General features: G+C 47.3%; 1 protein-coding gene across 9 annotated transcripts in view; it reads left to right on the forward strand.

Moving 5' to 3' along the window:
- Nucleotides 1-3165: 3165 nt before the first annotated feature.
- SUGP2 (SURP and G-patch domain containing 2) overlaps nucleotides 3166-22854 on the forward strand; it is a 34747-nt gene continuing 15058 nt past the window's right edge. For 4 of the 9 annotated variants that reach the window (XM_087867137.1, XM_087867139.1, XM_087867138.1 and 1 more), the window contains exons 1-4: nucleotides 3516-3573; nucleotides 4965-5096; nucleotides 9219-10823; nucleotides 14021-14141. In XM_087867137.1, coding sequence (XP_087723263.1) covers nucleotides 3531-3573; nucleotides 4965-5096; nucleotides 9219-10823; nucleotides 14021-14141 — 1901 coding nt within the window. In that variant the 5' untranslated portion in view covers nucleotides 3516-3530. Of the gene's footprint in view, nucleotides 3290-3515; nucleotides 3626-4396; nucleotides 4540-4964; nucleotides 5097-9218; nucleotides 10824-14020; nucleotides 14142-22854 lie in introns of those variants that run through there. The other 5 variants (XM_087867140.1, XM_087867141.1, XM_045778802.2 and 2 more) reach the window with 5 other exon arrangements.

Consider the following 22854-nt stretch of genomic DNA (forward strand, 5'->3'; position numbering starts at 1 on the left):
AGAAGCAGGTTCCCCGCTAAGCAGGGAGGCCGACGCGGGGGCCGATCCCAGGACCCTAAGATCATGACCTGGGTAGAAGCCACTGAGGCGCCTCCTTTTTCATTTATTTTTTTAGATTTTATTTATTTTTTTATTTTAAGTAGGCTCCACACCCAGAGTGGAGCTCAACGTGGGGCTTGAACTCACAAACCTGAAATCAATACCTGAGCTAAGATCAAGAGTCCGGGATGCTTAACTGACTGAGCTCCCCAGGTGCCCCTACCACTCTCTCTTTTCAACAAAGAGGGAAACAGGCCTCAGGCCCAGAGCCTAACAGGGGTTAACAATTCCTTTCATTTTGCTTCTTACACTGTATCTACTTTGGGTTTTTTTTTTTTTTTTTTTTAAGATTTATTTATTTGAGAGAGAGAGAGAGAGAGAAAGACAGCATGAGTGGGGGGAGGGACAAAGGGAGAAGCAGACTCCCCGCTGAGCAGGGAGCATGATGTGGTGTTCAATCCCAAGACCCTGGGATCATGACATGAGTCTAAGGCAGACGCTTAACTTACTAAGCCACCCAGGCGCCCCTCTCCTTTGTTTACTGAGGTAATATTAAGTTTCCATTAAAATAGATCACTTTTTAAATTTATAATAAAGTCTCAAGAATAGTACAAAGAACGCCTATTTCCTCCTAACTTTAGTTGTTAACATTTTGCCAAGTTCATCTCTCTCTGTGAGCGTGTGTTCCTGCACACACAGATGCCATGTGAGAGTATGCTCCAGGAATCAGATCCTTCCCTCCTAAAGACGTCAGCATGAATCTCCCAAGAAAAGGACACTCTCACACATTCGATGTGCAACTAAAATTTAACACAGGAAATTTAACAGTGATACATTACTCTTTTCTAATATACACTCCATGATCAACTTTCTCAATTGTCCTAATACTGTCTTTCAAAACAATTATTTTTCCTGGTCCAGGTCTGTTAGAGAATCGTGCATCACAGAAAATGTTAGGGGAACAGAGGCACAGGCAGTACTAGGACAGCAGGAGGGGAATGTGGCTAAAATCCGAGCGCAAATTTGGGCTGCATGGGAAACAGGCCCTCAAGCCCGTGCTCCTCTTTCTGGAGGTGGCACAGGATGTGAATATCCCATCTGGGTTTGCGCAGATGTTTTGGGGGAGGAGGAGGACAGGCTCTGGGGCCAGCAGGGGGGACTTGAATCCCGGGCGCTCCACTTAACCTCACTGTTGGTCAAGTCTCTCTTGTGTGACACGGGGATAAACAGAGAATCTACCTCATAGGGCTGTAGTGAAAATTCAACCAGTCAATTCCTATAAAGTGCTTAAATAGGATTTGGCACAGAGTAAGAGCTCAATAAACATAGCTATTGTTCCTTTTCCTTGTTGCTTAGAGGTAATTCAACCAGTTTAATCGGGGGGGAGAGGCATAAGGGCATCAAACACCCCATCTTGCTTCCTTGCAGATGGCCCCCCTACTTCTTTCTGCCACAGAAGAATAAGGATCCGTTCAGGGGTTGCTAAAGATTTCCACGGTCAAAGGTGAAGGAAAAGAGGATTTTCTGTTTCAGTAAAGAGCTTCTCAGGGAGGCACCCAGGCTGGTATGTGTGTGGGGGTGTTCTGAGGGGCAGGAACTTCCCAGCTGGGACTGTTGGAGGGACTCTATTCCTGACTCTGCCACCAAATGATACTTCTACCAGCCTGGCCATGCTTCAGACCTGAGTGGGCCAACAGTGAGTGGCCACCCTGTCACAGAGGCACAGTCCTAAAGGTGAATGTCAATTATGGCTACTTTACAGATGAGAAATCTGAAGCTCAGAGTGGGGAAGAACCTGCCAGAGAACAGAGGCAGTAAGAGACCTAGCCATTAGGCCACCCTACTTCATTAACACCTTCCCTCCACCTGGGTTCTCTGCAGAGTTTCTGCTAGCGCTTCCAGGCCACCTCCTCCTGGGTGCCTTCCCTGACCACTTAGAACCTGTATGTGTTCTCTGGCCTTGGCTCCCCTACCCCCATGAATCTCACCCTGCCCGGTACTGAGCTCAGGAGATCAATGGCCAGCTCTGAGACCACCTCTATGGCATATCCTACAGGGGTCCCCTAGGTTGGGCACAGGGCTAGGTGGCAGAATGAAAGTACATAGCTGGAGCTCACGAGAAAGACGGTGCCTAGGAATGGTCGTCTGGGAGCCACCCGGGAACAGTCCAGGCTAGGAAAGGGGGAAAACAGCATTACCAGTCCCCATGATGGGTCCAAGGTGTGCTGGAGGCAAGAAAGGGAGTTAGCAAGACCCCAAAGGACAGCCGGTTTCCTTTTCTAAGCCAGGTTTCCACTCACCAAGAAAACGATGCCCTGACATGGCAGGGACTCTAATGACTCCTCATCTTCCTCCACCTGACACACCCACCCTGGTTCAGGTACAATCCTCCCTATGGGTGACCTCACCAGCTTCTTCCCTGCCACACTCTGTACTTCTATTCTCCACTCCGCAGGCAGGGAGAAACTTGAAATCACAAAGAGACCTCACTGCTCAAAATCCTGCACTGGCATCCCAACCCTAGCAACAAAATCTAGTCTACTTACCAGCACTTTCTCTACGTGGACCTTACCTAGGTCTCTCATCTAGACCTTCTCACCTGAGCTTTCCCACCTCTTTCTCATCCTTCCCAGCCACCCAAGGGACACTCTTAATAACCACTCTGGTTAAAGCAGCTCCCCCCTCCTACCGCATCATCCTTTTTGAATACTATATCTACCTGGAGTGACATGGTTCATTTGTTTTATTTCTTTTTACTGTCTAGCCTCCTCCCCAATTAAATTTAACCTCCACGAGAACTGGCGCTCAGACAACTTTGTTCACCACCTTCCCCCCTTACCCAGGATGGAGCCAGAAACCCAGGAGGTACTCAGTACATAGATTATGAATGAATCAATAAATGAATGAAAAGAAAGCGGAGGCCAGGGAAATGGTGGATTTTGTCCCCCGGCGGCTTCTGTAAAAGTCAGTCCCCAAAACCAAGTCCCCGAGGGGGGCGCCACAGTCACCAGCCCGACCCCGCGGCGCCCACTTCCCTCCCCGCGCGAGGGAACTCCGCAGCCGCCGCTTCTCACCCGGTTTTCGCAGCCACGTGGGGGGAAAGGGTGGGGCTCGCGACTGTCACCAGCAGAATCACCTCTGGTCCCTTCCGGCCACCGTACGGGCGCAGGCGCGCTGGCGCCAACTCTCCTCGGCCTCCCTCAGCTCCACGGACCGCTCCCGGAGTGATCAAGAGTGACCGCGAGCACAGGTAAATCCAAGAAAGCCAACAGGTGTGGAGCGGCGACGTCTTTGCCGCCTCTTCCTGGCCGCTCCCCGTTGCCGCAGCCCTCAACAAATTAATCTTTCGCCTCGGGAGGGTCTGTCCTGAGAAGCGAGCAACGCGCCTGCGCAAGGGGACTTGGCGGCGGCCGCCTGCGCCTGCGCACCAGGGCTCGGCGGCGGCTTGCGCCTGCGCGGCGCGGCGCTGCGGAGACCGTTGGCTCATTTGCATGTCTCCGCCTCGCGCGGCGGCGGCGGCGGCGGCGGCGGCGGGTGAGGAACCTGAAGCGGCGGCGGGGGAGGCTCCGCGCGCGGTGGGTTCAGGGTGAGGCCTGGGCCCCGGCGTCGTCGGTGGGCGGGCCCCGGGGTGGGAGGCTCGGGTTCGGCTCCGGGGACCCCGGGTTTCCGCGATGACGCCGCGAGCTCGGCCTTCGGGCTGCGCGTCGGCCGCGTCCCCGCCGGGTTGGCCTGGGGGGCGGTATTCGGCCTCCCAGGCCCGACGTTCTCTTTTCTTCGTTCTCCGAGGCCGGTAGGAGGCGGGCCACGCCCGAAAGGGTTCATTCGTTCATTCATTTCACCCGAGCCCGGAGCGTCTCCGTTCGTAGGGGGATTACTGCGGCCGACCGCTGTGTTAGGCTCTACCATTTTTTACCTGGTTCAGTCCCCACGGCAGCCCCCACCGTTAGCTGCCCATTCCATGGATGGGGAAACGGAGGCGCAAAAAGGTTCGGTCCCTCGATTTGATCCGGAGCCGCCTGACTGGGAGACCCTGTCCTTCCATAGCAGAGAACAAGGGGCGCCGCAGGAAAAGGGCTTAAGAATGAGAAAAGGGGGTGATGGTTATAAGAAATGGCTCGAGGGAAGGGCAGGTTTGGGTCTTGAGATTGGAGGTTCCAAGATGGAAGGGATATTTTGCTTAAGGACACCGTCACTGGGTTCCTCAGCGTTGCTTCTCAGTCTTTTTCTAGTCCGTCTTCAGGGCTTTGTCCCCACTCCCAGTGCCCTGTTTTCCAGGTTCCAGTCTGGGCTGTCTGACCTTGGGTGGGTCACTTAGCCTGAGTCTTTCTCTTCTTCTGTATAATATCATTCATAACAGGACCCTCTTTTCCCTGGGTTGTTGGAAGAAGTAAAGAGATTGTGAGAGTCCCTTTCCTACAAGAGGACCTGGTACAGAGCAAGCTCTGTCACTAGCCAGGGATTTCTCCACTCACTTGTTGAGAGGCTGTTCTCAGAGGGCAGGTCAGTACTCAGAGCCTCTTTGTGTGCCTGTGAAATAGAAAAATAGAAATGGGAAAGATTGCATCTCTCCTGACCACCATTTGCGAGGGTTATGCTCCCCCCTCCAACACTGTTATGTTCAGTTGTGTCTGTTGCTTCATTGCAGTTCTCCAGTAAACCCCAACAGATAGGGATTCTGAGGAAATGGGCTCAGAAAAGCAAGATAGATTGTTTAAGATCACCATGCTTGTTTTGCTCCTTCTAACCAACACACCTGTGAGCTCCCTGAAGGCAGAAGCCCCCTTAAAATAATTCGGCCTGCCTCTGAAGCACCATGTTGAATTATAGATGACTGTCTCATTACTTAGAGGATTAGGTGAAATTGAGCAGGCTGTGTGAGCATTAGTTGTCATTCTTAGTGTCTTTTTTTCCCCCTCTCACTACAGGTCAGAGAAACATGGCAGCTAGGCGAATTGCACAGGAGACTTTTGATGCTGTATTGCAAGAAAAAGCTAACCGATATCACATGGACCCCAGTGGTGAGGCCGTAGGTGAAGCTCTTCAGTTTAAAGCACAAGGTGAATTAAAGTGCTTGGTTTCTTTGGGGGGAGGGTAGTTGTTGGGCATTCTTTTAGGGTCAGGACAGGAGGATATCAAAGCCTTGGGCAAACTATTCAATTCCTTCGATCCTACCTTCCTTATTTGTTAAGGGAAGATAAAGTTATCTCTTGGTCTACCTGTCAAATCATTATGCAGAAGTGGGTATTGTCATTATCTGAAGCTTCTCCGCCCCAGGCACCCTCCCCCACCTAAAGAAGGGTTCTTGAATCAATCTCCTGGCTCCATCCCCACCACTGCTGGCCAGATTTGAGCTCTTACTAGTTCTCGCCTGGATTATTGCAGTAATCTCCTGAACGGTCTCTCAGTTTCTGGCTCCATTCCCCTCAAATCGGCCCTCCCCGATGAATCTATTAATGCCAGCCTTGCTGGGCCAAGGCCCTGCTTGGACTCTTGGGGCTCCCCATTTCGGGGTTACATCCTCAGACAAGTGCAGGAGCAACCAGGTAATAGGTAATAGTGGTGTGTACAAGACGAGGTAATGGGAAGTTGCCAGGTGTAGGCCTTGCCTGAAAACATTCCCCTTGGAAAGTTTTGAAATGTCATGCCAGCAGAATCAAAAATGGTGCACACATAGTTTGCAGGATGACAGAGAGGTCCCTCGCCATTGCACACAAGGCTCCCAGCCCTCATCTCCTTGCTTTTGGGGCTCATGTTTCAGTGACACTGTGCTGCCTGTTTGTGCTTTGAATCCCTCAGCCTGGTTAAGTCTCTCAGGCCCTAAGACCCAGCTTGCACACGCCTTTCTCCAGGAAACAACTGCAGGCTTTGAGGTTGATTTGAGTGCTCTGGGCTCCAGGGAAGGGCACTGAGCACACCCTTTTCTGAGGTGGGCCAGACTCTTCCAGGCCTCCTACAGGCCTGTGGGGCTCCCTGGACCAGCCCCTGAGCCAGTTTCCAGTGAGGAAACTTCCTCAGTGTTGATCGAGTGAGTCTTAAGTGCTTGGGGCAGGGATAACTTGTGTACTTTGGATGTGGAGAAACTGAAGCCTGGAAACTGTCTTCAGACAATTTTTAAAAATGCTTGAGTGTTTTTATATAAAAACATTCCTGTTACAAGGGGTGGAAGAATTAAGAAGTAGTTAAGAGTATAGGGCACCTGAGTGGCTCAGTTGGTTAAGCCTCTGCCTTCGGCTCAGGTCATGACCCCAGGCTCCTGGGATCGAACTTCACATCGGGCTTCCAGCTAAGCGGAGAGCCTGCTTCTCCCTCTCCCTCTGCTGCTCCCCCTGCTTCTGTGCGTGCGTGCGCATGCTCTGTCTGTCTCTGTCAAATAAAATCTTTTTTTTTTTTTTTTAAAGATTTTATTTCTTTATTCGACAGAGATAGAGACAGCCAGCGAGAGAGGGAACACAGGCAGGAGGAGTGGGAGAGGAAGAAGCAGGCTCTTAGCGGAGGAGCCTGATGTGGGGCTCGATCACATAACGCCGGGATCACGCCCTGAGCCGAAGGCAGACGCTTAACCGCTGTGCCACCCAGGCGCCCCCTGTCAAATAAAATCTTAAAAAAAAAAAAAGTAGTAGTTAGGAGTATAATGTAAAAGTCTTTAGCTGCTTCCTTACTCCTCAGAGGTAACCATATCTGTGGTGTTTTGTGAGTACTTCAGTTCGTCTATGATAGGTTTACGTAATCCTAAATACTTAACATATTGTTTATGTCTATACACATTTATGTGTATATGTTTATACATGTATACACATACGTATAAATGTGGAGATTTTATTTTAAGATTTTATTTATTTGACAGAGTGAGAGAGCACAAGCAGGGGGAGCAATAGAAGGAGAGGGAGAAAAGCAGGCTCCCCACGGAGCAGGGAGTCTTGATGCGTGGCTCGATCCCAGGACCCTGGGATCATGACCTGAGCCGAAGGCAGATGCTTAACCATCTGAGCCACCAAGGCACCCCAAATCTGGAGATTTAAACCTTGTTTTATTTTTATCTAGAGACTCAAACATCAATGTGTATCTTAGTTTCCTCAAGAAAGATGAGAGGCGGGAGCTGTACTAGGAAACCAGCAGGATGCTAGATGGTTCCAGAACCACCACTTTGTCACAGAGCTAGCTGCATGGTCTGTTGACTGGCCTTTCACTCTGTTCTAGTCTATTGCTTTACAAGGCATCTGAAAATCCTTTTGTAGCAGACTCCATCCACCACTCTTCCTAACACTGCTGCCCTAACCGTGCCATCAATAGCCGTCAATACGCGGATTATCCCAGTGGACTTTTTGCTGGAACATCCATATCTGCTCTTGTATCTGGTGGTGAATTCCCTACACAAAAGCCAGTGAGGTCACCCCTTTGCTCCAAACCCTTAATGGCTTTCCATCTTGTTCAGAGTAAACTGTAGAGTCCCATTGAGGGCCTGGCTTGATCTGTTATCCCATTCTGTTCACATAATGATTCCCTAACTTTGCTACTTGTTAGCATCATCTGGAGACCCTTTAAGATTTTACTTACTTATTTTAGCGAGCTAGAGAACACTCGAACGTGCATGGGGAGGGGCAGGCAGACTCCACACTGAGCATGGAGCCCTACGTGGAGCTCAGTCCCATCAACCTGAGATCATGAGCCAAAATCAAGAGTCTAATGCTCAACCGACTGAGACACCTAGTCACTCCATGGGGACCCTTTAAAAACCCTAATGCCCAGGCCACACGCCATCCCAAGTAATTAAATCAAGATCCCTGGGGATCCCCAAGTTCTCCAGTGTGCAGTAGAGTTTAGGAGTCACCTTCTTACCTCTTTGCGCCGTGTTCCTCTGTTCCATTCTAGCTACACTTGTTCCCTGCTAGTCTTACCTCAGGGCTTTGTCCTGATGCTTCCTCTGCCTGGAAGGCCTCCCCCATAACTGCGTGGTCTGGCCCCTTAAACCAGGCCTCTGCGGCGCAGACATTGTTGTCGGAGCAGCCCACCTTGGGCAGACAGACAGCAGCCTGTCTGAACATGGCTCTCCCTCTTCGTGTTCCTGCCTGCTTGATAGTTCTTATCGGCACTTTCTTACATGTGATGGATTTTTGTTTATTGTTTGGCTCCCTCAACTGATAAATCCAGGGGAGTAGGGATTTTGTTCTCTCCTTTCCCTGTATATCACTCTGCTGTCCAGAGCAGTGCCCACACACAGTAATTGCTCAGTAAGTACTTTTTGAACAAATAAATTTGGGTTTATACAAAGCTTTAGCTTCTTGTGGTCTCTTGGCCCGTTACTACTTCCTGGCATCTCTCTTCCTTTTATTTGACTTCTTGACTAGGTAATATTCTCATTCATAAGCTAGAAAGTTAGAAAGCTGCTCTGCAGAGTCTCCCTGAGGCCCGCTATTCCCATGTTCCTGGCTTCTTACAAAGGTTCTTTATGTGTGAATAAGCAAATGAAAATTTAGGTTCCAATTTTTCTCATTTCTACATATACTATTTCATTTTCATTGTGGCCTCTCTTGCTGTGGCTTGTTTAGCTTCTGTTCTCCCTTATCTGTTTTAGTTTCTCTGTTTTTTCAGAGGATTGGTTGGCTCAGTGGACCTTCGAAGGGAGCTTCTCTGCCACTTTTGGGTCAGATGCTCAGCTGTGGTTGGCTGTGGTGGGTATAGTGTCAGGCATGCCTCCTGCCTTCGTGGCACTGTGATCTAACACTTTCTCCTCAGAGGCAGGGAGGGCAGGCAGCCTCCAGAGAAACTGTCTACTGTGTGGTAGAAGTAGAAATATACAAGTGTTCCAGTTGTAGTAAAGAAGTCCAGGTTATTTGGGGACCAGACACCCTTCCCTGAGTCTAAAAAAGGGCTTATAAAACAGATACCTGCAGAGCCTGGACAGGAAGGCCAAATGAGTGAGGGGCACTACTGCCCAGCCTCTGTGGACTAGCATCCAGGCACATGCAGGCCCAGTGCTTGTAGGTCTTCTGTTTTTATAGGTTGTAAAACCAGATTTTTAAGTAAAGCCACACACATTTTAAATGTTAGAAACAAATACAAATTTCTAAAATGCATTCTGGCAAATAAAGGACCCCTGCTGGCTGGTGGTATGTGGACTGTAATTTTGCAACCTCTGGTCTAAATTACCTTTGTGTTCCTCTTTGGATCGTTTATTTCAGATCTTCTGAGGACAGTCCCAAGAGCCAGAGCAGATATGTATGATGACATTCCTAGTGACAGCAGATACACTCTGGCTGGTTCTGTAGCCCACGCTCGAGACACTGGAAGAGAAAGCCTGAGAGGTGATGTATTTCCAGGACCTTCCTTCAGATCAAGCAATCCTTCTGTAAGTGAAGACAACTACTTTCGCAAAGAGTGTAGCCGGGATCTGGAATTTTCCCACCCTGATTCCCGAGACCAGGTTTTTGGCCACCGGAAATTGGGACATTTCCGTTCTCAGGACTGGAAATTTGCACTCCGTGGCTCTTGGGAACAAGACTTTGCCCACCCCGTTTCTCAAGAATCCCCTTGGTCACAGGAGTATAATTTTGGTCCTTCTGCACTACTGGGGGACTTTGGTTCCTCCAGGCTGATTGAGAAAGAGTGTTTGGAGAAAGAGAGTCGGGATTACGACGTGGACCGTCCAGGGGAGGCAGACTCTGTGCTTAGGGGCAGTGCCCAAGTCCAGGGCAGAGGCCGAGGTCTAAACATCGTTGACCAGGAAGGGGCCCTTTTAGGAAAGGGAGAGACTCAGGGCCTGCTCCCAACTAAAGGGGGAGTCGGGAAACTTGTCACACTAAGAAGTGTGAGCACGAAGAAAGTACCCATTGTAAATCGTATTACTCCCAAAACTCAGGGCACCAACCAAATCCAGAAAACCACCTCAAGTCCTGATGTGACCCTGGGGACAAACCCAGGGACAGAAGATATCCAGTTTCCCACTCAGATCCCTTTGGGGCTTAATCTGAAGGATATTCGGCTCCCCAGAAGAAAGATGAGCTTTGACCTCATGGATAAGTCTGATGTTTTTTCAAGATTTGGGATAGAAATAATCAAATGGGCAGGATTCCACACCATAAAAGATGATGTTAAATTTTCCCAGCTTTTCCAGACTCTCTTTGAACTTGAAACCGAAACCTGTGCTAAAATGCTCGCTTCATTCAAATGCTCCTTAAAACCAGAGCACAGAGATTTTTGCTTTTTTACTATCAAATTTTTAAAGCACTCTGCTTTGAAAACACCCAGAGTTGATAATGAGTTTTTAAACATGCTTTTAGACAAAGGTGCTGTGAAGACCAAAAATTGCTTTTTTGAAATCATAAAGCCCTTTGACAAGTATATAATGAGGCTTCAAGACCGGCTCCTGAAGAGTGTCACACCCCTGCTCATGGCATGCAATGCCTACGAGCTGAGCGTCAAGATGAAGACCCTCAGTAACCCCCTCGACTTGGCGGTTGCCCTGGAGACCACCAATTCTCTCTGCCGGAAATCTTTAGCCCTTTTGGGACAGACTTTCTCCTTGGCTTCTTCTTTCCGGCAGGAGAAAATCTTAGAAGCGGTGGGCCTCCAAGATATAGCTCCCTCTCCTGCCGCATTTCCAAATTTCGAGGACTCGACTCTGTTTGGGAGGGAATACATCGATCACCTGAAGGCCTGGCTGGTCAGCAGTGGGTGTCCACTCCAAGTCAAGAAAGCCGAACCTGAGCCAACCCAAGAGGAGGAGAAAATGGTTCCTCCCACCAAACCCGAAATTCAGGCCAAGACTCCGAGTGGTCTGAGTGATGGTAAGGAAAGCACCGAAAGTTCCTATTTGTTGTGATTAGTTTGTTTTTCATGTTTTCTTGTAATGTCTCTTATTTTCTTTGAGATTTTCGCACAGAAGTTTTTTAGCCAACTGGAAATATCAGAGTTTTAGTAGAAAACTCATACTGGCCAGTGTGCATTCATTCTGTAAGCATATTTTAGGAATCTTCTGTCTACCACAGAAGTCCTTAGACATTTCTGGGTCACAGACTCCTTTGGGAATCTGATCAAAAGCTGTGGCCCTTGCCAGGAAAAATGCACACATATTTGTACACAATTCTGCTTGTGCTTTCTGGGTGGTTTGTACTATCCTGCAGCCAAGGTTAAGAAGCCCTTGTTACAGCATTCCCCCCCACCCAAGGTATTAGTAGAGGGGAAAGTAAACATTGGGCACTGGCTCTGGGGAGTCCCCAGGCTCCTAAGGGACAGAAGTCACAAAAGCCAGCTCCTCCTGTGCCAGGATTAAGCGGATGAGAGAGAACCTAGCCCAGGGGAGTCCGGGAGACCATGTTTGAGCTCTGTTGAGGGACCAGCAAGAGATTAGCCATGTCAGCCCAGGTAGTAGAAACACTTTCTACTCACTCACTTTTCTAGAATGGCTAAAGTCGATAGATCAGTTAGATATATCTGGTAACCTGCAGTTAATGAGTCAGCTTTGGGGAGGTTCCAGAAGGGCCAAGAAAGACGTAATATATATATTAAAAAAAAAAAAAAGTAATATAAACATTTCGTTGTTTGGTGTCTGTCCCTTCTCTCTCCCTCTTAGCACCTAGGATGAATGCTCTCCTAGCCCAGACATCCCAGAGGTCATGAGCATATGTGGTAGCCCATGTGACCAGCAAGAAAGCACTCCCCCCCCCCCCACCTCCTTTCAGCTTCCATTGCCCCAGCCAAGTGGGAAAACCTTGTTCGTCCCTGAATCTCTTTACTCCTCGACACCCTTATGGAGCCCTGATAATCTCAGGCGCTGGGTAGGTACCATCATGGATGGGCAGCCACACCTACTCCTGGAGAGGGAGCCTTCCAGAAGTGGGCTCAGGGCTGAAGCAGGACCCCTCCTCCCCATACCCCTCATAATGAGGGAGTGGAAAGTCAGTGTAATGATGATACTGAAGAACTTTGAAGGAGGAAAAAAACACCCATTAACTTAAAGTTGCCCCCCACTATTTTCCAGTTTTGTTGCTACGCAGGTGCACCCGCAGCAACAGTCTTGCTGTACTGAAAATACTACAGTCTATTCTTTTACAGGATCATCAAAGGCCTTTTTCTGTGTTTCTACGGTATTTGCTGCATCATGATACTGACCTAACATAAATTACCTCACCCTTCCCTTGATGTGGGACTCATGCTGCCTTTTACTAGAGGCCTCTGAGGCTGAGCAGAGCCGGGTTCCCTTGTGGTTGACATCTGCAAGCCTGGGCTGTCTGGACAGCAGGTAGATGGCACCAGCGCCCATGTCTCATGGGTACTGCCCCGCCACTGCTTCCCTTGCTGTTAGAATTGTGGAGATGGCATCTTCAGTTGAATGTTTTGATTACTACTATTGTTATTTTTTTTTAAAGATTTTATTTATTTGAGAGAGGGAGTGACAGAGAGAGCACATGAGGGGGGAGGAGAGGGACAAGCAAACTCCCCACTGAGCAGGGAGCCTGATGCCGGACTTGATCCTGGGATTCGGGGATCATGACCTGAGCCGAAGGCAGTCGCTTAACCAACTGAGCTACCCAGGCGCCCCAACTATTGTTATTTTTTATTTTTAAGTTCCCCTCTATAGAATATGGTCAGGGCAGGAGGACTGTGGGGCCAAAGCTGGGACACTTGCTTATGGTTATCTTCTTGAGAGGTAGTTGCAGTGATCCACAAATTGCATTGTTTTTCAAAGCTTCTGGCTTTGAACCTTTTATTCTTTGGTAAAGTGTAAAACTAGCAGTTCTGTAAGATGAGGCCGATAACAAAAAAGGAAAGGAAAAGAAGCAGTTTCAGAGGGGAAATAGTTACCGCGGCATGACAGTTGAAGAATCCATTTAGCCGGTGTAAAGAGCTCACTCTGATGTTTAAAATAAGCTCAAAGCTGCAATTCAGACATAAGCAAGGACAGGATGGTGCAGTTACTCCCAGAACAAACTGGAAAACCTCTCCAGTTCAGGAGTGGTTTTTATCGAATGACTAAAACAGACCATTCTGTGTAATTAAAACTAGCAAATATCAGAAAAGGAAACAGTCTTATTAATTGAGGGCCAGATGTTCTTCTGTGTTGCCAGTAGCGTTGTAAATTGAAACTCATTAAGGAGGGGCACCTGGGTGGCTCAGTCAGTTAAACATCTGACTTTTTATCTCAGCTGAGGTCTTGCTCTCAGGGTCCTGAGTTCAAACCCCCTGTTGGGCTCCACACTGGGCCTGGACCCTACTTTAAAAAAAAACAAAAACAAACCCAAAACCAAAAAACACACACCTCATATGGAAGGAATTTACACTTTAAGAAATGTTCTTCTTTTCATATATTCGGCAAATATATTCTGTGAACACCTATCTTAGGGCCACTGACTATTTTTGATTAGGGAATTTTTCCTTGCAAATTTGTACATATGTTTTCTGATTATAAAACATGCGTATTTATTTTTTATAGAAAAGCACAAAGAAAATGAAGTCTCTGGTAAATCTACCCATAGATAATATCTATTAACATTCTGGTATAGTTCTTTCTTTTTTTTCTATGTGTCTATATTTATGTATCTTTTCTTTCCTCCTCCATAGTGGGAATCATAACCTAGATATCTTTTTTTAATGTATTTTATACCTAGTCACATTTTATATAGCTTTATGTTTTTCCCTTCATGTGAGCATTCCAGTTAAGCGATACCTGACAAGCAGAATAGAATTGCTACATATCAATTCCTTCTGTGGAATATATGCATGCGTTGCTCTGTACAGTCATTGTAAGCTTGTGACTTTCTCTTCTAGTGGCTGTGCTGTTCTGTGTTTTGGGAGAATATCTTGGGTATCGGTTTTTAGAATACCATGCTGCTCTCCTCTTTTCAATGCTGATTTCTCTTGAACGAGGATTTTGGTCACCGGTGCCTGCTTTAGGTTCCATCCTAAGCCTCTGACTCTGTCCTGGTTGTCCCAGGCCCTGTGTATTCCCGTGTGTTTCTCAGAAGAGCCCTTTTGTGTGTTCCAGCGGTCCCCCAGCGAGCAGATCACAAGGTGGTGGATACCATCGACCAGCTAGTCACTCGTGTTGTCGGAGGCAGCCTGTCTCCCAAAGAGAGAGCTCTTCTCAAGGAGGACCCTGCTTACTGGTAGGTCTTTAAATGTTGGCCCTCCGAATCCCTTCCATAGAACACATGGCAAAATTTGTGTTTTGATGGTGTCCAACGCAGAGGGCGAGGTATCTATTTTGAGGAGTGGTACTAGCCAGTGGGAAGAGTGTGAGAGAGGGTCGGGTTCACCTATATTCAAGCCCCAACCCTGCTGCTGCCCTGCCATGTGGCTTTCTCTTGTCCGGGCCGGGGGCCCCTCAGGCCTCTGTGCTGGCTTAAGGATGAGGTGAGGGGTTCATGCAAAAAGCACATGAAGATAAGGGATGTGTCACAGCAGTTGTTCGTGACTTACTGCTCCTGTTTGTTAAACTCTCTTCTTTTGCTTTGGTGCCTCTTCACGTGGATGGAACAACTTTTTAAAGTTTTCAAGAGTGCCTGTGTGGCTCATTTGGTTAAACATCTGCCTTTGGCTCGGGTCGTGATCCCAGGGTTCTGGGATCGAGCCCACATTGCGCTCCCTGCTCAGTGGGAGTCTGCTTCTCCCTCTCCCTCTGCTACTCCCCCTGCTTGTGCGCTCTTGCGCTCTCTCTCTCTCTCTTCCTCTCCCCCCTTCTCCCTCCCCCTCTTCCTCTCTCTCTCTCTGTCAAATAAATAAAATCTTAAAAAATAAAGTTTTCAGCATAAATACAGCACTTACTAGAGGAAGTCAAGAACAACAGAAAGTAGGGGGAAGCCCTCCCCGTGTGCCCATCAACATCTACTGACAGTTTTGCTTGTTTGCTTGCAGTCTTTTCTGCTCACTATGGGCTATTTGGGGTTTTGTTTAACGTAGCTGTGATTTTTTTTTTTTAAAGATTTTATTTATTTATTTGGCAGAGACAGAGACAGCCAGCGAGAGAGGGAACACAAGCAGGGGGAGTGGGAGAGGAAGAAGCAGGCTTATAGCGGAGGAGCCTGATGTGGGGCTCGAACCCATAACGCCGGGATCACGCCCTGAACCGAAGGCAGATGCTTAACCGCTGTGCCACCCAGGCGCCCCAACGTAGCTGTGATTTTATTATGATATAATATATCCTGCTCTTTTGGGGTTTATGTATTTATTTTTCCTGCTTATTTTAGATAACACAGGAAAATGTTTATATTCCTTATTTTTCATAAACATTTTCAGAGAGCTGTGTTTATTAGTCCATAAAGGAGGTGGCCAGAGTTTAATTAGCCATCCCTCTCTGGTTAGACTTTCAGAATGATTTCGATTGTATACTGTTTCAAACTGCTTCAGTGAATGGCTTAGTGCATCCTGGTTTTTTGTGTGTTTAAGATTAACTGTAGATTGCTGCAAGTGGAAAATGTTCATACTCTAACTTCTTGTAAAAATATGTATGCATTTATTTATTTATTTATTTATTTATTTTTAAAGATTTTATTTATTTGAGAGAGAGCATGTGAGCAGGGGAGGAGTAAAGGGAGAAGGAGACAATTTCCAGCAGATTCTGCACTGAGCGCAGGGCTCAACGCAGGGCTCAATCCCAGGACCCCAAGATCATGACCTGAGCCAAAACCAAGAGTCAGATACTCAACCAGCTGAGACACCCAGGCGCCCCTAATTTTTTTTTACATCATAAAAGTGGCATGTGTCTTTTGCAAAAATAGAAAAAAGTAATAAGATAAAGATACTATCACTTAGAGCTCCACCACTTCTCCCTCTCAGTGTGTCCTGTGTTTCAAACCTAACATCACTGTCCCTGTTAACAGTGGTTGCACGCTCTTCCATTGTACACAGGTACCCTAAGATACTCAAACATTGCCCATCGATGAGTTCTTAGAGTCTTTCCAATTTTTCCCCATTGTAAATACCGTTATGATGAACAATGTTTTCCCTTTATTTCTGTCTACATTTCTGGCAGTCGATTAGGGTAATATCCAGGAGTGAAATTGCTGGGTTAAAGAGAAAGTTAACTTTAGACCCCTGTTGCTTTTTCTCAGCTGTCGCTTTTGATCTCTGTCGCTTTTTCTCTGTCGCTTTTTCTCAGCTGCAGCATGATTGACCTTTGAGACTGGATAATCCTCTGGTGGGGACTGTCCTGGGCTTTGCAGGATATTTAGCAGCATCCTTGGCCTTCCCTCTTACTCTGGATGCCCGTAGAGTCCTCCATCCCAGACGCTGCCCACTGGGGGCGGGAGTTGCCCCTGGTGGAAGCCATCGATCTTTATTATCAGGTTACTTTCCATGGGTTATCTGTCCCAGTTGACACCTGCTGCCCCTCTGTAAGCATGCCGTGCCCTCACCTGTGGGTTTTTTTTTTTTTTTAAGATTTTATTTATTTATTTGACAGAGAAACAGCCAGCGAGACAGGGAACACAAGCAGGGGGAGTGGGAGAGGAAGAAGCAGGCTCCCAGTGGAGCAGGGAGCCCGACAAGGGGCTCGATCCCAAGACTCTGGGATCACGCCCTGAACCAAAGGCAGACGCTTAACGACTGAGCCACCCAGGCGCCCCCTCACCTGTGTTTTGACTTAAAGATAATTTCATAGTGTGATGTTTTACCTCGTATTCCTTTGTTAATTAACAACGGTTGTATGTTTCCTCATAGTACGTCTAGTTGTAGTTCTTTTTAAGTGTCTATTCAGGTCTTGCGTAATCAGTATTGTATCCATACTGGACTCGGTATTCTTGCTGTCGTAATTGCTAAAAATGCTTGAAAGGCATAAATTTCCATGTAACAGTACTAGAGTTTTGGTCCTAACCAGCATGATTTACCAGGGGCGAGGGCTGGAGCTTGTAAGGCTTTATTTTTACAGAATTCTCAGACTCACTTGGATTATTTTCATGTTTAGAATGAGGTGGGCATATAACTAAAAGTTTAAAAAAAAAAAAAAACAGCCCAATAAGCAAATTGTTCCACCATAATTTATTGAAAACTTTATTATCAAACGCTTTTGCTTTCTCTGCTATTCTGTACTATTCTTGGCACTTTTCTGATTTAAGCACTAGCTGACTGAATCCTCATAAACCTTGTGAGGCAGGTATGTTGTCGTCCTTATTTTACAGATAGGAAGCTTGAGGCTCAAAGAGGCGTCTTACCTAAGAGTGTAAAGCTAGTAAGACAGCTGAGATTCTAATCTAGTCTCTTACTCTCCGTCAGTGTGCATGCTGAAGGAGGGAAGCTAGATAGCCTCAGATTGACAGGTGAAAGCAGAGACCAAACCCTCTTGGGTCAGGTACTCTCCAGACTTGGAAGGCCCAGGGGCAATTTCCAGGTGATTGGGCTGGAAGGAGAGGGGACCCCGAGAAGACTGGGGACATGCACCTCTGCATCATGCCCCACCAGGCTCATGATCACTGATGGCCAGTGGTAACAGACAGAACCAGAGTTGTATATTTGGGAGGTGGAGTACAAAATCAGAAATAAGCATTGAATTAGAAATAAAATATTTGAGGAAAATCAACAACATGAAGGAGAGTCACCAAACTCAACAAATAGAGCCGACACCTGAGAAGACGGAGTTACTATAAGAAAAAGAATTAGTCAAAAAATCTGTGTGTGTAGTTAACAGTCTTAGGTGGTGTATCCACAAAACAGGAGCTTTTTGTTTTTGAAGAGAACCTGTTAAAGATCTTGGAAACAAAAAGTCTAATTGTTGAAATAAAAGTCTCAGTGGTTGGCTGATAGAATAGACCCAGTCGAAGAACAGATTAGGGAGCTGGACTCAGACTTGACTCCCTGAAAACTCCTTCAGAAGGAATTACCAGCGACTATCAGAGGAGATGTGGTGCCAAGAAAGAATGATAAGAAACTAGTAAGCTTAGGGCTTTGGTGTATACATTACAATTCTTTTTTTTTTTTTAAGATTTTATTTATTTATTTGTCAGAGCACAAGCTGGGGGAGCAGCAGGCAGAGGGAGAAGTGGGCTTCCGGGTGAGCATGGAGCCCGATACAGGACTCGATCCCAGGACTCTGGAATCATTATCTTAGCCGAAGGCAGATGCTTAATCAACTGAGCCACCCAGGCGTCCCTGTACATTAGAATTTTTTTTTTTTAAGATTTTATTTATTTATTTGACAGAGATAGAGACAGCCAGTGAGAGAGGGAACACAAGCAGGGGGAGTGGGAGAGGAAGAAGCAGGCTCACAGTGGAGGAGCCTGATGTGGGGCTCGATCCCATAACGCCGGGATCACGCCCTGAGCCAAAGGCAGACGCCTAACCGCTGTGCCACCCAGGCGCCCCTGTACATTAGCATTCTTAAAGGAGTACATGTATGTAGTTTATCAAAAATACCAGTTGAGTTAAGAAAAGCAAAATGTTTCCTCTTTAACCAGTTTCCATGCCAGTTCTACTCCTTGGAGTCAGTCTCTTTTGGTATTTTAAGCTACTTTTAACGGTTATCTCTTGATGATAAGCCTATGTTGCTCTTGATCTATCCATTTCAGTCATCACTGTTGATACCCTATGAAGGTAAGTGAGGATTTAGCTCACTCTCCTCTCAGTTGCTCATCAGAAGACCACCTTCTTGCTAGGCTCCGTGCTGTGTTAGGTTCTTTTATTAGTTAAATGAAAAGTTCAGACCTTAGTATATATGTAAGAAGGCTTTGCATTATCTCCGCCCTTCAAGGTACAGCATAGATGTGAGATTTCCACCTCCCCATAAGGAGGAGCAAACACTGCTTTGTTCACAGCCGGGCCTTGTGAACAGAACTGGCTATTGCCTGTCACTGAGGCGGCCTGCCCCTTCCAATGCGCTAAAATAACAGTAGTGCAGACACCCACTGCAACTTTCCTTGTTTGGAGTACCAGTTGGCAAGGCTTCCTACGTTCTCTATGAGAGAGAGTGCAAAGCAGCAGGTCCGTAGAATGGTCCCAAGGGTACAAGATGCAGAGGTGAAAGAATCTTCTGAGTTGTCCCTTCGGAGTGGGATGGCCCTGACCCTTGCTGGACCATGCTCTCCAGGGACAGCCCCCCATGTTCACATGTTTACAGACTCGGGAAAAAGCAGGTGGGCACGAATCCCTCTTGGCTCGCCCCAGCAGGATTGTCCAAGGGCCTCAGAGCAAATATAAGATCTTAATAATTGATGCTTGGGGGGGGGGGGCGTGAGGAGAGGGAACGGACCCTAAAACCCTGGATAATCTAGATATGTAAGGTGGTGAGTAGCAGGAAAGAGGTGGGTACTAAGGTTCTCGTCTTGCTGAACAAATGAGGATATAAGGACGCCTGCGTGGCTCAGTCAGTTAGAGCATCTGCCTTCGGCTCAGGTCATGATCCCAGGGTCCTGGGATCAAGTCCCGCTTCAGGCTCCTTGCTCAGCGGGGAGCCTGCCTCTCCCTCTGCCTGCTGCTCCCCTTGCTTGTGCGCTCTCTCTCTCCTGGTCTCCCTCTGACCCCCCAAAAAAAAAAGGATATAGCTAGTGACTAGTTCTGAACATAGAAAATAATAGTTTAAGTGTATATTGATTAGCCAGTGAAGACAAAGAAATGGGATTTATAACTTCCACACTATTGTAGAGGGTGAAGCCAAAAAGAAAATGTATTCATCCCAATGAAAAGCAAGAAAGGGAAAAAAATAGGGGCGCCTGGGTGGCACAGCGGTTAAGCGTCTGCCTTCGGCTCAGGGCGTGATCCTGGCGTTATGGGATCGAGCCCCACATCGGGCTCCTCCGCTAGGAACCTGCTTCTTCCTCTCCCACTCCCCCTGCTTGTGTTCCCTCTCTCGCTGGCTGTCTCTATCTCTGTCAAATAAATAAATAAAACCTTTAAAAAAAAAAAAAAAAAGAAAGGGAAAAAAATAAAAAAGGAGGCCAAATAGGAAACAAGAGTACAATGGCACCACCTTTACCAGGGACTTGGGTTTAAAAGTACCAGTTATTGCTTCCTGTCAGAGATAAGTAAAACACAGAGAGTGGGGGAAAAACGGAAAATGACAAACCAAGCAGATGCTATCAAAAATAAAGGAGGTATGTAAAGGTCATTTCAGACAAACCAGAGAAAAACACAAAAGGAGGCAAAATAGGCTACCGACCAGGGACAGTCATCAGGTAGCTACAACAGTTGGGAATCTTCTTTCTTTTTTCTTTTTCTTTTTTTTTTTTAAGGTTTTATTTATTAATTTGACAGAGAGAGACAGCCAGCGAGAGAGGGAACACAAGCAGGGGGAGTGGGAGAGGAAGAAGCAGGCTTCCAGTGGAGGAGCCTGATGTGGGGCTCGATCCCAGAACGCAGGGATCACGCCCTGAGCCAAAGGCAGACGCTTAACGACCGCCACCCAGGCGCCCCTCTTTTTTTTTCTTTTAAGTAGCAGCGTCCACGCCTAGTGTGGAGCCCAACGCAGGTCTCGAACTCAACAACCCTGAGACCAAGACCTGAGCCGAAACCAAGAGTCAGACGCTTAGCTGACTGAGCCACCCAGGCACCCCAGTAGTTGGGAATCTTGATGCCTGAACTATATAGTTTAGAGCTGTGTAAATAAATAAGCAACACTTAGAAATAATAAGAGGAATTGATCTATCTATATCATGGCAGGAGACTTGAATATAATTCTCTGAAACAGGGAGATGTCATCCAAGTAAGAGAATATTTAGAACACAGTGAACGGGCATAAATAGGTAAAGATGATGTGCTAATGTTTGTTGAGCAGTTTATGAATGTCACACAGTATTTAAAGCATTTTTCTTACAATGAAAAGTGTGTAACTCAAGCCTCACAAAAACGTGAAGTAGTTTATTATTATTATCTATCCCTCTTACAGATAGAGGAACTGAGACATAGAAAAGTTCAGTAAATCTCATGGCTAATAAGTAGCTATGCTGGGATTTGAACCCAGCAGGCTGGCTTGGGAATGTTCTGTGCTCTTAATGTTATGTCCCCCTAGAACTTGGGGAGGTGGATTTGTGACTGACATCCTCAGACTGCACTTGGCATCAGAACTGTCCAGGGGAAAGGGGCTTGTATCCTGGGGCTCTGGGTCCCCTGGGTGCTGACTCTGCTTTCTGTCCTGGGTGAGGAGTACCCTTGCTAGGGCTGCATTTACCAGGAAAACCAGACCGTCTCAGTCAGTGTTCCTTTATGTGGGAACCCTTGCTTGTGAGGGTGCCATCTAGCAGGATGCTGCTGTTGGCCCAGCAGAGTGTGTGGGGCTGCTATGGAGCCGGCCTGCAGCCTGTTTCCTCAGAACCAGCCGGACCTTAACTGTGCAGATAGCAGCAGCAAGAGCTTCAAATGGCGCTGCCCACCAGGGACTGTCCATGGCGCACAGCGCTACCAGCACCCTGCTTCATGCAGCCAGCTGGCATCCAGGGGGTTTCTGTTATTGGTGATCGGGAATCTCACCTAGTAAGTGGCCTCCTAATGTCAAGCAGTCTGAAGGCCACCTGAAATGTTGCCCTACCCACCAAACAGTATTCATTCTTCTTGAACACAAACTAAAATTGAACATTCACGAACTCCTGTTATGCGTGAGGTCACAGAGAAACTCTCAGCACATCCCAGGAAAGGAAAGTCACATGGGCCACATTACACAATGCATAAAAGTCAAAAGTAGCAACAACCAAAATAAAACTTGCTTCTAAATAACTTTTGAGTGTAGGGGAATGACAGCTGACATCAGAAACTCTTCAGAAGGCAGGGGGCGCTCTGCACACCGAATGCAGCTGCGGTCATACGTAGAGGAAAGTGCAACATGGGACACATTTGTCAGAGACAGAGTGAATGTCAGGGCGCCTGGTGGCTCAGTCAGTTAAGCGTCTGCCTTCGGCTCAGGTCATGATCTCAGGGTCCTGGAATCAAGCCGAGCCCCACATCAGGCTCCCTGCTCAGGCTCCCTTCTCCCTCTCCCTCCCCCACCTCCCGCTCATGCTCTCTCTCACTGTGTCTCAAATAAATAAATAAAATCAACCTAAGAAAGAACGAATGAAAGAGAGAAAGAAAAGAGAGAGAAAGATAGAAAGAAGAGAAAGAAAGAAAGAAAGAAGAAAGAAAAGAAAGAAATGGAGTGAATGTCACCATTCACCACATGAGGCCAGAAGGAAATGGCAAGAAAAGTCCAGCCCTAGAAGGGTAGGATTAATAGAGATGAAAGATGGTGCTAACGAAGTGAAAACAAAGTAAAGAGTGTATAAGTTCCCCTCCATGCCCCTTGCTGTCCATTCCCCAGAGCTAATTAAGTTTGCTTTATATTCTTTCGACCTATGTGAGAAAAGCAAATGCACGTGGATCTGTGTACACAAAGCAGATTCGTGTGGTCCGTATCGATGTTGGTGTTCTTCTGCAGCTTGCTGTCTTCTCTGCCCACATCCTGGATGTCTTTTATATGTCAGTACTTGGGACTCAACCTCCTTCTCTTTCCTGTACTGTTCTTTTTTTTTTTTTTTTTTTTAAGATTTTATTGCGGAGTGTGCACAAGGCAGGGGGAGCAGCAGGCAGAGGGAGAGGGAGAAGTAGCCTCCCAGCTGAGCAGAGAGCCCGATGTGGGGCTCGATTCCAGGACCCCGGGATCAGGACCCAAGCCAAAGGCAGACAGTTAACTGACTGAGCCACCCCGGTGCCTCTGTACTGTTCTCCTCATGACCCTGGCACATGACTTCGCAGCCACGGCGCTCTTACCTCCTTGGTGCAATTGAAGCAAGGGTCTCTGAGTACCCAGCCTCACTGAGCCCTTTGAAGGGTGTCACCTCCCAAAAATGGCATCCACATGCGACAGAGTGGCAGTGTCTCTCTGGCTCCAGAGTGACTGTGTTGCGAGGCTACCAGGAGTTGTGA

Source organism: Ursus americanus, chromosome 14, assembly GCF_024610735.1.
Source record: "Ursus americanus isolate L20-20 chromosome 14, mUrsAme1.1.p, whole genome shotgun sequence".
NCBI lineage: Eukaryota > Metazoa > Chordata > Mammalia > Carnivora > Ursidae > Ursus > Ursus americanus.